Source organism: Nicotiana tomentosiformis, chromosome 7, assembly GCF_000390325.3.
Source record: "Nicotiana tomentosiformis chromosome 7, ASM39032v3, whole genome shotgun sequence".
Lineage (NCBI taxonomy): Eukaryota > Viridiplantae > Streptophyta > Magnoliopsida > Solanales > Solanaceae > Nicotiana > Nicotiana tomentosiformis.
The window spans coordinates 100,096,136-100,110,897 of record NC_090818.1 but is presented as its reverse complement, the minus strand read 5'-3'; the positions used below and the strand labels follow the sequence as shown (position 1 = coordinate 100,110,897).

Genomic DNA, 14,762 nt, shown 5'->3' with positions numbered 1-14,762 from the left:
CCATTGCGCCTATGAGCTACATTACATCTAGTTCGAATCATTCACTCGACTACTAAGCCTACATGCTACTTTTATTTCGAATTCGAGCAAGCACTCACTGGACCATTATGCTTACAGGCTACATTACTCCGAATTCGAATCATTCACTCAACTACTAAGCCCACAGGCTACTTTTATTTCGATTTCGAGCAAGCACTCACTCGACCATTACGCCTACGGGCTATATTTCCTCGAGCTCAAATAATTGACTCAACTAATAAGCCTAAGGGTACATCACTTCAAGTTTGAATAAGCACTCGCTCGATTATAGAGGCTACAAAGTCCAAATTCGATTAAGTTGTTTAAATCCTTGCGAAAACATTAATAAGGCATGAATAAAGTCTTCACAAAACAGAAGCAAGTCGGCAAAATTGTCTATATACAAATTTGTCTACATGATTGATTACAACGTAAAAATTAAGGACTAAGCTTTCTGGTCATCCTCAGGAGCGGTCTCTTCTCTATCGGGCTCCCCCCCCATTCTCGGATCCGCTCTCACTCCCATCATCATCACTATTGTCATCATCATCGTCATCAGAAACCAGGGCTTCACCATCAGCTTCAATTTCTTTGGCCCTTTTTATCTCTTCAGCGAGATCGAAACCACGAGCATGGATCTCCTCGAGGGTTTTCCTCCGAGATTGGCACTTAGCAAGTTCGGCGACCCAATATGCTCGAGTATCGGTGGTCTCGGCTGCCTCTCTTGCTTGGACCTGGGCAGCTTCAGCATCGGCCTGATAAACGGCCACGAGTGCATCCGCATCGGCCTTTGCCTTTTCGGCATCAGATTCGGCCTTGGCAAGTACAGAGGCCAACCGAGCCTGGAGCTCATCTATTCTTCTTGCTTGAACCAGGCCTTTTTCCTTCATTCTCTGAAGTTGGGTTTCGGCCGATGATAGCTAGGCTCTAGCTGTTTCTTTCTCTACAGCAAAGCGGTCCATACCTTCTTTCCACTGCAAAGACTCCGCTTTTATCACGTCGACCTCCTTACGAAGCTTCCCGATAATCTCAATTTTTTGCTGCAACTGTGAGACCGAAAATTTAGCCATCGTTCTGGTATCAAGCCCATAGGCTTTTAAAAGTATCATTACCTGCTCAGACAAGTTGGTCTGATCTCGATAAGCCTTGGCTAACTCAGCTCGGAGGTCTTTTATTTCCTCTTCTCTCTGCCCTAAGAGAAGTGTTAGGGAGTTCCTCTCATCAGTAACCCGTTGAAGGTCGGCCTCGTATCGACGCAACTCATTTTGGGACCGAGAACATGTTTCTCGATGAACTGCTGCTGCCTACAAAGAAACAAGAAACGAAGTTAACGAAAAGTAAACATAAAGATAGTACCAACAAAATAATTTCAAGGCTTACCTGATTCAAAGCCTGCCGCACCTCGTGAAAAAAATCCGGTTCATCACCAGTACCGACAACGTCCTCGATACTAGTAAATAGATCATGAAAGGGATCCTCTCCATCGTGAGGCCTTTCTAGACCGAGGGCCCCCAGAGCTTGGGCTTCCCGAATCACCCCTTCAGAAAAAGCGGGAAAAGTAGGCGAATCTTCGATTGATATTGCCCCAAATGAATCACTTAGAGCATTCTCTTCGGTTCGAAGGGATTCAAGGGCCCTTTCAGACATATCCCCCATCCGTTGGCTCTGATGAGATGAGTCTTGGATCTCCGATAATTCAGGGATTCCACCCGAATCTTTCTCCGGTATATCCTCAATTTGAGGCGGAGCCTCATGAAGCATCATCGATCCAGCTGCCGATGGGGCATCGGTGGTTCTCTTCGTTCGGGCCTCCAGCGCGGACCCATCATTTTCTTCTTCTTCTTCTTCATCTTGATACCTTAGACACAGAACTGATTCCACGATCAAAGGAATGGCATTCTTGTTCGGCTTACGAGCCGTCCTCTTCTTTGATTTTGGATCTTCGGGAACGATGTCTTTTTTCCTTTTATTTCCCTTCACCGGCTTTGGGACAGAGGCTAAAGTTTCTTCCTTGTTGGACAAGGGCCTCAAAACCGCATCTTTACCCAGACCTGCATATGGAGAATTTTATTAAAATATTCGGAAACTACCTCGTTCGAATTATCAAAGAATACGAGAAAGGGGCTTACCATGATTTTTGGCCTCTCACCGACCCTTTGACAAATCACGCCATGAGCGCTCGGCGTATGTGGAGGTCGAAACAAGAGCTCGTACCCAGTTCTTGAGATCGGGAACTGCTTCGGGCATCCAGGGAACCGCTATATCACAAAAAGAAGAGTGTCGATGAGAAAAGTAATGAAAGAACAAAATAGAAGCAACAACAGGATCACACTTACGTTTCATATTCCACTCCTCGGGAAAAGGTATCTTTTCGGTCGGAATCAGGTCCGAAGTCCTCACTCGAACGAACCTGCCCATCCAGCCCCGGTCTCTGTCCTCATCAATGCTCGAGAACAGAGCATTCGTAGCCCGACGCTGAAGTTTTATTAACCCTCCTCGAAAAAGTCGAGGACGGTATAATCAGATAAGATGGTCGAGGGTGAACGACACCCCCTCAATTTTGCTCACGAAGTATTGGATCAGGATAACGATCCGCCAAAAAGAAGGATGGACCTGGCCTAGTGTTATTTGGTATTGACGACATAAGTCAATAATAACGGAATCGAGGGGACCTAACGTGAAAGGGTAAGTACACATTTAGTGGGAGACTTGGGCAATATGCAAATAGTGATGGAGCCAGAAACATGGATTTTATTAAAAGAATTTTACTTCTATAAAAATAGGTTAGATCAAGGTCTTGTTTCAAGTCAAGGGAATTCAACTCTTGTATTTATCATATATTTTTGACTTGTAATATATTTCTAGTATATAGTAATTAACATATTAATAAGCAAAGATTCCTTGGACGACCCAGGGTGTTTTAGTTATTTCATACATGGATAATTTTTAGAATCTGGACTCATTATTATATTATTACAAGACCCATTGAAAGTGTACCACATGGGTCATTTCGATCTCCACGTGCTCCACTTCTTACTTTACCATTCATTGCCTTTCTTTTATATTTTTCCATTGTCTAATGTCCAGCCACTTCATCTTCTTCACTGGAAAAAGGTACACTCTCCCAACTTTCTTCAAACCTTCTTATATCTTCTTATAATTTTATTTCCTTGCTTAAAATTTTGGCTGGATTCTTCTTCTTCCTCCTCTTTCTTTTATGGTTTAATATTTCGGGAACAATGACCTGTCTTCAGCAAAGCTTAGGTGACTTCTTTTTCCTCCTCCTTCTTTTTTTCAGAAATTTTGTTGGAATAATGGGGTGTTCCCTTTAATTTATTTTCCAGCATTTCTCTATTTCGATTTTTGTAGGATTTTTCTTCGTCTTCCTATTTTTGGTGGCTTTATTCATGCTTTATGTGTTCCAATTTTCATCTTCTAATTTTGGGATTTGGCCTTCCCTGATTTTGACTGAGTTATCCTATGTCTTGCATGTGTTAGCTATTCTATTTATGATTCTTGTTAAAAATCTTTCTTCTTCTTCCTCCTCTTTCTTTTTTCCAGTAATTTTGTTGGAATAATGGGGTGTTCCCTTAATTTTTTTCCAGCATTTGTCTATTTCGATTTTTGCAGGATTGTTCTTTGTCTTCCTCTTTTTTGTGGCTTTATTCATGCTTTATGTATTCCAATTTTCATCTTCTAATTTTAAGATTTGGCCTTCCCTGATGTTGACCGAGTTATCCTATGTCTTGCATGTGTTAGCTATGTCTTGGGATGAATAGTGAAAGTTAATTTATAGTGGTTACTTGTAAATTTGGTCTTCATATCTGCTGTGTTGAATAAAATTAAGGACCCCTCCATCTTTTGGGAAGTTTTTTGTTGATTGCTTACATGCATGTCAATAATTCTACAACTAGGCTTCTCTTTTTCCTCAAAATTGTATTTTCCGATATCTTATGAGATTGCGACTACACTGAATTGGTTTGTTTGCTTAAATTGTTACCTTAGAAGAATTCCAAAGAACCAGCATTCACTAAAAAAATATTTGTAGGCGCCTGATTATATAACTCCAAGAGCCCCACTTCATTATATACTAACTCTTTATCAATTTGAAGAGTCTTTCCATTTTGATTTTATAAAATATTTTAAGTCTTAAAGTGAAATTACAACTCCAAAAATTCCCTCACAGTAAGCCGGCTGGAGAAAGTAAAGTAAACTTTCTTTTAATTTATAATATATTCTTCAGATGGTGCACTTCAAATTTTGGAATCTTAATTGGAGGCGCAACGTCCCTCGCAGCTTCTTATTTATATCTGCCAATTGCAACTCGTGAAAAGTTTTGTAATTCTTTCTATCCTTCTATAGCTAATAGAAACAGAAAAGGGAATGGGTTTTCCATCCGAAAACAACACTGTCTGCTTTTACCTTCAACTGTATACACACATGATACTTACCTCAAGCAATACTAATATATCATATTTTCCCCGCAAATTATCGCATATGTTTCCTCGATTCAGCTAGAATATAATGGTTATTCAATTCTAATTTTCCAGGCTCTTGAGAGTGAACTTTGCTCTAGGGGGAAAGTGAAAACAGTATTGCAACACCAGGTAATTTTCGCAACTTCTGATCTATAACGTTATCTGTTTAGCTACAATGCAACTTGCGTCTACCTTACGTTTTGTGTTATGATATGTAGATATGTGTACCTATAGGAATAGATTAAATGTTACCCTTATAAACTTTCGACTTTAACAAAAGGCCTATATGAAATGCGTTCAAGTCAGATGTCTTCTAACAAAAGAAAGATGGATGAAGACCAAATTGATCACACGACAGGCCATCCATATCTTCGTGCCGAAAATAGTGAAAGAAACCTTAGGCGATGTATCGCATACAGAGAAATGCCACCTGATAAAAAGGCAGTACTTCTAGAGCGACGTCAGACTGAATATGTTGCGAGAAAGCGCCGTCTTTCTGAAATTTTTTCCGCCAATCCTTCCGATCAAAGTCATTCTTCTTTTGAATCTCAAAGGATGATTCCAGGACAAGCTGCTACCTTCATCCGAGACATACCTTCTTCTTCCCGAAATGGTTGGTTGAATTGAACCGTAATATTCCATTAACTTCCGGCATTTTAGGCTACCCTCAGATAGTTAACATATTTTGAGGTGCTGCCTGTATATTACAGGCTCGACATCAGGATCATATAATGAAAATTTAAGTACTTATAATGTTGCAGGACGCACCTCAACACAGGTGGGGTGCTGGAATATCAACCAGCTACCCAGTTGTCCTTTCGTTCTAAAGAGGGTTCCGAATTGTAAATTCTGCGGAGCTAGAAGATTTCAATATGAAACTCCTAGCTTTTGTTGTAGTAATGGTTCAGTAAAATTAGTTTCACAACGCCTACCTTCTGAGTTAAAAAGCCTTTACTTTGACGTGAACGATGAATCCAATCATTTCCGTACTTATATTAGAACATACAACATGTTTGCATTTACTTCACTTGGAGTAAAGTACGATAAGGAAATTAGCAAAAAGAACTCAAGGTGTCTATACATTTAGAGTTCAAGGACAAATGTACCATTTTATAAATAACCTCACCCCTAGAGATAACAAAGCCAGAAATTTACAGCTTTATTTTTATGATAATGATGATGATGTAGTCAACAAGATGGCCTTTTCAGAAAAACTTGACAGGTCGGTTATTGCAAAATTGATGAACATTCTAAAAATTAATCCATACTCTATCTTTCTGAAATCTTTGACAGACATTCCAGATTTATCTAACTTCTACATCGCACTTAAGTGTGATTCTACCTTGGACCAGCGAACATATAATTTACCCAGTGTATCAGAAGTCGCAGCTATATGGGTTGACGAAGAATTGGAATGTTCTTTATCTACACCCCCCAATATTCGTATCTACACCCATAGTAACAGTAACCAACTAGTTCACTATTACTATGGCTGCTACGACCCATTACAATATCCTTTGTTTTTTCCCTACGGTGAAAATGGATGGCATTGCGGCATCCAAAAGGTTCAACAAAAAACTAGCTCTCCTAGGCCTCGTGCTTCCTGCAAACATGAGCAACTTCCAAGTGTAACTAATATGTGTTCAATTGATGGACTACTTAACATAGAACAAGAAATCTTGCAAAAAGAAAGGAAGAAAAAAAATACTGTATTACTGCTACAAACTTCAAATTAGAGACGACGAAGAAAATGGAACTTTACATTCTGGATTCTTTAATATTTTTATGTATTAAAAAGCTCTACATGATGTACCTCTTTGGATAAAACATGATGGGAATGTAAATCAATTGAATTCTAAATGTGTAGTAAAAATCTCTAGGAAAACCAAAATAATTAAAAACAGAATAAAGAAGAAGATAGAAAATAAAAAGTACTCTTAAAGCAAATTGAGCCGGGAATCTGAAAGGTTCTTCTTTGTTGCATATTGAGCTTTACTACACTTTTCATCCCAAAGTTAAATGAAACTCTTTAGAATGTTGAGCGTAATCAAGCAAAATATTTGAAATTTTGTTTGATGTGTGGAAGCTTTACATCATATGTCATGATGTCCTTCTTCATTAGTAAAGACCAGTATTTACTTTGTTCTCTTCCACTATGCATTCATGACCTCTTTCAAACTGACACTATTGTATATACTCTTCATAAGTATTGCCATTCCTGACGATCATGCCTCGACTTAAGATGTAATAATACTATTTTTTAAGAAATTGAAATTGAAATCAGTCCCCCAAGTAAAGTTTTGCATCTGAATAAAAACTTGAATGTGAGGTCCAACTCTTCTGTTTTGTGTTTTCATCCGATGCTTTTGGAATCTGCTCTAAGGGAAAAAAGAAGAAGAAAATTCAATATTAGCAGAACACTTGAGAATTATCTTTGTTCACTTAGAAAACATATACTATTTTCTCAATACTTTGACTATTAGATATTCCCGTGTTGTAAATTTGGCAACACCTCCTGGTGTTGTATATAACGTATAATTGTTCTCTCTTTACCCTTTTAAAGGGGTTATAAGGTTTTCTAACTTACAATTGATAGCTTTCTTATTACATATAAAGATGGTGCATTACTCTAATTTTCATTGTTGAATAATCTTTTTCAGATATTTGGTTTAGTTTATAATTAAATTGATGATTATGTGCTGCCTCTGCAATGGCGACAATGAAATATTGGTCTTCTTTTGGGTACTGAATTTTGGATATAACTTTAGAATCAGATGACATTTCCCCGTTTGCTTATGTGCCACTTACGTATATTGTTGTTTCCATGTTAATGACCATGGTGAAGAATTACTTTATATGAGCAGTAACGTGCATTTTTGGACTCATGTATCCGCTGATCTTACAATAAGTTAAGTATATGTTGAACCAGATTATTTCTGTGCTTTTTCGAAATTTCTTGGCTAATGAGATAAGAATATCATTATGTTGAAATTTTTGCTACCGTGGGATTCTGTTTCCTGCATTGACTCAATTTTCTCAATTATCACTTTTACGCCTCACCAATATTTCCTGATGTTAATATTTTGTCTTTGCCATTGCTTTTATTGTAGATCATCATGGATTTAGCTTCGCATACTATGTTTTATTTCTAATGCGTGCTTTTCCTTGTCTTTCAGTGAATAACAAGATGAAGCATGTGTTGTCAGTTGCAGCTCCTAAACTCAAGATTTTATCCAATCTCACCAACATGAACATGAACAATCTGACTGTTTTGGTATTTCTAGCAAGCTTAAGAATGTACCTGCACAATTTTGTTCCGCAAATACATCTATATGTAGATAACTGGGATATCTATACCTATCTATACCTATCTACATACATCTATATGTAGATAGGTGGGATATCAACAGATGTGTTCTAGTAATCCCATGATAGATAACTGGCCCTGGAAACTTATTTGGAGAACCAAGCTGCCACCAAAGGTTATCTGTTACACCTGGAGAGCATTATATGAGTCATGCCTCACACAAGATAACCTGAACTTCCAGTTACCTAACAGATGCTACATGTGTCAAAAGAAAGCTGAAAGTACCTGCCACTTGCTCCTACACTCTGAAGTGGCCTCAGACATATGGTACATGTTTTTTTGCCTTTTTGGTCTCAAATGGGTCATCCCTTACACAGTCAAGGACTCTTATAAGAGCTGGAGTTTATGGAGAGTTGATGAAGCCATCATGAAAATCTGGTCTGGTCAATGGTCCCTGCTTGTATTTTCTGGTGCATTTGGATAGAGAAGCAAGAGATGTTTTGATGGAAACTCAACTTCTATAGGTTCTTTAAAGGCTATGTGTATTGCAAATTTGTATACTTGGTCTAGACTCTACCCTATCAATAATATCGATCATCTTTTGGATTTCATTAGTTCCTTAGGTCTGGCTTAGCCAATTAAGTATAGAAGCCGGAATATTTTTTGTAAGCTCAAATGCCAAATCATGTACTTCTTGCATCTTCTGGATGCCATCTATTGAAATCACTTACTTCATCAAAAAAAATACATCTATATGTATGATGTACTTTTTGTTAATATTAAACACATTATGCCAATATTTAGCTTTGAGCTTTGTGGTACTACTTTCTATTATTTTTTCATAGTCTAACTAAATAATAAAGCTATCTTGCGCACAACAATTTCGCACAAATGCCCGTGCACGGGGCCATAAGTTATATAAGTGAAAGTTTAGTTGGATGACACAGGGCATTTCTGTCATTCATGCTGAGCACATTCTGATTTTCCTCCATTCCATTCGTACATATTACAACGTGTCAAATTGTAATTTGCAAAAACTACGTGGGTTTACATTTTTTGGCTTTTCTCTGCCATCTGAGAGCAGCTTCTCATATTTTTAGTTCTCTCTCCTTTTCTTTGTTCTTTGTTTAGTTGTTACTTCTTTACAATCTTGAAGTGTCTCTTTATATTTTTCATTGTGAAGTTTGACTCTTAAACCTAATGTTTGAAATTAGGTTTTTAGATATCAATCTAACTCTAATTCAAAGATGGACCAAACAATTGAAAGGTTCCAAAGACATGGGTTTTTGGAGTTCAAGGGGTATACACAAAGAGAACTGCGTAGAAGCTGCTTGATACTGATCTATTGGAGCCTCATACCGAGAGGTAAGAAATAAAATTTTCACATTTAGGGAAAACTATTAAATTGTTATATGGTTATTTTAATTTCCCATCAACAGTCATTTTTACTGACTTCTTCTTGGGTTCTTAGGAAATATTTTATTTTGTATTCGGTTAAAATCGGGCCTACCCGATTTTACTATTTGACCGGTGACCTAGAGGTTGCATCGAAGGATAGCCTCGTAACGAAAAAGACTAAATCACGATGATAAGATACCGAGTTCAGAATCGAGTTACCTGTCGAGATCGAGGCTACTAGCGATCGAAGCCAAATGAAACAGACATGAGCAAGATCGAAGATAGCACAAAAATAGAAAGGCGAGATATCCGTGACTGGTCGAGGATCATGGCGTAAATATCGAAACGGATCAAATCAGAAACGGTTAATTAGTTAATCATGGATTTCCTTCTTTAATTAGAATTATACCACAAGTGAAATTCTTCTACTATTTAAGAGGCTCTAATCATCTGTAAGATACATTGTTCATAGATATCAAAGCAATATAATTCTCTTTCTCATTTATACTGTTGTTCATCATCTTGTTATATTTTAATAGTTCTTGCATCAACCAGTTCGAAGGTATCCAAACTCGAGGGCTGAGTTCCATTCTAACACTGGTTTGCTTTACTTTACTTTATAATTCATTTATGTTATTAATCTTCATATTTATCAATTGGTATCAAGTGAAATTACGGATCCTTAAAACCACATTATAAGTTTAATTGTTATCCAATTTTAAGGATAAACATATTTATTATATATTTATCCACCCCATTTCGGACATGCATGTTCTTATTCACCGATTTGCATAGATCACATTGTGTATTAGAATGTTGTGGCTTGGCCGCCAAGACCGTCACTGCCGTAACTGTTAATCATCTTGACTATGCCAAAGTCCAATTTCGTATTCCCGTTTTATTAATACCATGTTTCTGGATATTTTTTTCAAGTGGTATTTTGGGTTAATTGTTAGTCCTGGATTGCTAAGTTGTAATATCTGATTAATTTCTATATAAGATACACAGGGTAAAATGAAAATGTACCTACAGAATAAAGAGGAACTATACTTTTGATTTGGTTGCACAATTTATAACTCCATCTTAGTTATACTATCTTTTTGTGAATAAAATTTTCATTTTATTGATTAAAGGAAAAAAGAAAAAGATAAAACATGGTAAAAACTAATACCGTGAAGAGCGCAACATATTCACTATCACCTCTTCTACCATCTATTATACTGTCAAACAGATTAAAGATTCTGTTGAGATTAATATTAGAAAAAGATTATATGGTGTTTGCATCACCCTCCTGTTCAAATATCTTTAAATTGCAGTTGGCTACAAGGACTACTCTATCCAAAAAACATTTTTAAGGACATGTACATCAATGTTGATGAGAGATCAGGATTCACTACGTAATACGCGTTCAAATTCATTTAGAAGTAAGAATTTAATCATAAAATTTGAATTGAAGTAATCTGAGATTTTAGTTAGTACTGTGTGTTGAAGTTTACTTATCCTCTCCTTGTACCTTTATGTCTCTGAAAACTAACATAGCCTCAAAGATGAAAAGGGATTAAATTAATGAGGCTGAGGAATCTGTATAATGACTGTAAATCTCACACCATTAGTCTACTCATTTACGCATTTGAAAGTATTCACGATGCTTATCTTATGAAACTTGACTTATAATGCACAAATACTTGTTAGTTTTTGTAGTTTTAGCTCATTGGCTATTCATTTGATGTATCTTCTTTGGGCAGATAATGCCATACTAATTGCATTAATTGGTTCATTTCATGGGAGAATGCCTTTTCGTCCGAAATGCTACATTTGCATTGCTCACAGTTGCATGTAGACAATGACCTGTGGTACTGATTTGTGTATTATGTCGTATGTATCTCCTTTTTATTTTAATTTTTTATATTGAAGAGTATTGCGGAAGCGTAGAACCGTATAGCATATAAAACAGAAGCTTCTGAAGGAAGTTATTACAATCGGAATATAGTGGAGAGAATGGCCAGCAATAGTTATGTCTCCTTATTCAATGACCAGGGGTCTCATCTGGGGTTGCTGGCTCTGTTGTTATTGCGATTATAATACCTATATTCCTCTCTTTGGTGCTTATGGGGAAGAAAAAGGCAAAACAGAGGAATTCCAGTTCAAGTTGGTGGTGAGGCAGGTCTAGCGATGCGCAATGCTAAATCGGCCAAATTAGTTGAAGTTCCTTGGCAAGGGACTACAACAATGGCGGTACATACATATTATCATTGAATCAGCAAAGAGAGAACATAAAAGGGAGATGCCTATTTTTAAGGTAAAGTTTGCCTGCAAACCTGTGAGGTCAACAAAAGAGAGAACATGAAAGGGAAATGACTAAATTTAAGGTAAGAGTTTTGAAATGAAGAGAAATATATCATTGTCTAATCTAACGGGTAAATGGCATGTGATAAGTGATAAATGCTGCTCTGATTTTGCTTCAAGAGATTGAAAAACTAATGAAACTCTTAGGGGATTATTTATTTATCATAAATTATGACGAATTTAGCCCTCTGTTCGCTGCATGTGCAGATATGGATATACTTTTTGAGAATGTTTATTCGTCATTTTCTCCATTCATGTTTGGATGATCTAATTCTTCTTACATTGCAGTGGTGTACTATTTCACAATTATTACTATAATATATAATGAACAGTTCAAAATAATATCTAAAATTCGAGAATATCATTGGTGTAATAAAATGTTAGAAGAGAATAATCAAATACTAAAGCAGCTTTGGACATGTAAGAAAGTTAGAAAAAAATAAATGGGATACCAAAATCATGAGTAACACCTAATATAAGTGTGACGTGTACAGTATGTGATTCTGATATATCCAAAGCGGAAAATTTTGAAAAGGAAAATTGGGAAATATTGGTTTTTCTTTATTATTTTATGTGACTTGAGAAAACATTTCTTTATCTCTCTCTTGCTTGGCATTAATCATCATATATCTAGCTTGGTATGCTACCTTCTGATTCTAATGTTTTTTTTCCGGTGGATGCCATCTGCAACTGCAGCTGTTAGAATCCAAATTTTATCCAACTGTAGCATCAACTCTTGTGTTAGTCAACTTTGTCCCACAAATGAATATACATAGTATGAATCATATTATGTGAATATTTAGCTTGATGTATTACTTCCTTTTTGGTTTTGTTTGATATGCGCACGGGCTATCTAGTATGTATATTGTATAGTAAGTGAATTTTTTTAGCAAAGAGTTTTATTTGAACCCCCTTGCTTCAAGGTTTTTCCGCCCTTACGTGAAAATTGAATATATTTAGGTCCATCTTGTCCCACTAACAAACAGGACGGGACAGGTTCACAGGCCTTAAGTGTCGTTTTTAAAAAAAAATTATTTAAGCATTAAGTTTGACAACGATTATTTTTTTGACAATGACTAAGTTTTTAAAGTTTGCAACGGCTAGTTTTTTGACTTATTTAATAAATTTAAAAATTAAACGGAAATTAGGAAACTAAATAAAGAATTATAAAATATTAAAACAAAAGACTTGTAATGAAATATTCTAGTAATTATAAATTTATAATAGAGTTATAATTTATTTAATATAATTTCAAGCCATTAAGTAACTAAGTAAGAGTGTAAGGCAATTCATAAAAAAAATTCAACGCTTAGAGCCTTTTATTTTATTAATAGAACTTTTAAATCTCACATACAAATATAATTCTTTTGAAGAGCACATAATCTACGCAGCCACCTTCTAGGAAGGGTTCTGTTTGAACTAGGCCTCTTAGTAGCCAATTACAAATTATCATACTAATATTTGTAAGCTCCTATATAACTTCGTTGTAACTTATCTATAATTTCTCTCGGACATTGTTCTGGAATTGGCAATGTTGATTGATGTTCCATGAGTTCCATGCCGTCATCGCTCCCAGTGCTAAGTATCTCATTGTATTCTTCTTCTTCCCTAGTGGTTAATTTTTCAAAACCAAGATTTCTTCTTTCTGAATTAATCAAATCTCTGAATAATACGGAAATCTCTAAGCTGTCCTCCGCTAATGAATGTCTCTCCGATTTGAAATCTTGCCGCACTAAAAGCACTCTCTGATGCTACTGATGATGCTTGAATAGCAAGGATATCTCGGGCCATTATTGAAAGTGTTGGAAAAGTCTTGCTACGCTCCCTCCACCATGCCAAAAGTTGTTTGTTGCCTTATTCGTCTTTAATACTTTCCAATCCTTGATTAAGATAAGAATCAAGTTCATCATCAATAGAGGAATCAAAACATGTTATATCATCCATATCTTCCCATAAAACTTCTACTCTAGGCTTAGAAGTAGAAGGAGCGGTTTCACCACCTGTTGTTTTCATAGATTTATATTTATCAAATATTGATCTAACATAAGAATATATGTTAGCTTCGCAGTCTTCGAGAGATAGTTGTTCATTTTCTTTAATTGCTAAATTCTCATAAATTTTACGAACAAGTTCATTTGCACCTCTTAATTTTAAAGATGGGTTAAGTATAGTAGAAATTAAATAAACTTGGGGAATAGAGAAAAAATACTTTTTAAATTTTGCAATCATTTCATTAATGGCCGGTGCATAAGTTGGATTAGTTTTATACTTACCAAATACAACCGAAATTTCACAAATATACCATAATATTTGTATAACAGTAGGATAATACATACCAGAAAGTTGTTTTGTAGCATAATAAAATTTTTCTAAAAATTTAGTAAGAGCTCTTTGATATGATCCCAATCAGAATCAACAATTTGATCAGCGGGGATACCATTATGCATATTAAATACCTTTTGTATAGGCACCCGATAATCATAAGCAACTTTAAGCATTTCATAAGTAGAATTCCACCTAGTACAAACATCTTTTGGAACTTTTCTATATGGAAGGTTAGCGCTAGCACATTGTTGAGCAAATTCACGAATTTTACTAGCTTTATTAGCACGAAAAATATAGCTGCAAGCATGTTGTACTTTACTACAAGCATCAGAAAATAAATCAATACCATCTTTTACAACCAAGTTAAAAATATGTCATGCACATCTAATATGAAAAATTATTGGATTAATTGGACAAAGTCTAGTTCTTAAGCTAGTTGTTGCAGTTGTGTTAGCAGAAACATTATTTAAGGTGATAGTTGAAACTTTATCAATGAGTCCATAAAAATCAACAATTTGTAGAACAGTAGTTGCAATATATGCTCCAGTGTGTTTTGAATCAACAAATTTATAATCAATAATACGTTTTTGCATGTTCCAGTAATGATCAACCCAATCCATTAGGACTACGACCTATATCAGATGTGATAGACACTTTACAATCTAAGTGAAAAAATGCAGAACGAATATACTAAAGATATTCAGTTTAAAATTTAAAAACATCATTTCTAACCGTGGTCTTAGAAAAATCTTGAAAAGCAGGATTATAAGTTTCTTGTATATAATGCACAAAAGCAGGGTGAGAAGGAAAAGTAAAAGGTAAGCCACAGACAACCATCATTTTTGTTAAGTTCTCACGATCTCTATCTTTGTTATAGGGGCGTAAAATAG

The 14,762-nt window shown here is 35.8% G+C and overlaps 1 protein-coding gene and 1 long non-coding RNA gene across 6 annotated transcripts; both read left to right on the top strand.

The window, feature by feature from the left end:
- Positions 1-3,010: 3,010 nt before the first annotated feature.
- LOC104120872 (uncharacterized) lies at positions 3,011-8,562 on the top strand. 5 transcript variants are annotated; one of them, XR_011409880.1, is made up of 4 exons: positions 3,011-3,132; positions 4,569-4,625; positions 5,258-7,364; positions 7,673-8,562. XR_011409880.1 is itself a non-coding variant. In XM_033652731.2 (3 exons), exons 1-3 carry the CDS (start codon positions 3,019-3,021, stop codon positions 5,121-5,123), a joined length of 492 nt encoding a protein of 163 aa, XP_033508622.2. In that variant the 5' UTR covers positions 3,011-3,018; the 3' UTR covers positions 5,124-5,241. The 5 variants fall into 5 exon arrangements, 1 of the variants encoding a protein (XP_033508622.2); XR_011409883.1 differs by lacking the exon at positions 3,011-3,132 and adding an exon at positions 3,139-3,282 and having other exon boundaries at positions 5,258-7,359; XM_033652731.2 differs by lacking the exons at positions 5,258-7,364; positions 7,673-8,562 and adding an exon at positions 4,803-5,241.
- Positions 8,563-8,849: 287 nt separating this feature from the next.
- LOC108942931 (uncharacterized) lies at positions 8,850-9,704 on the top strand. Its single transcript, XR_001966817.3, has 2 exons — positions 8,850-9,168; positions 9,275-9,704. It is a non-coding gene; the product is annotated as an uncharacterized lncRNA (long non-coding RNA).
- Positions 9,705-14,762: the final 5,058 nt, after the last annotated feature.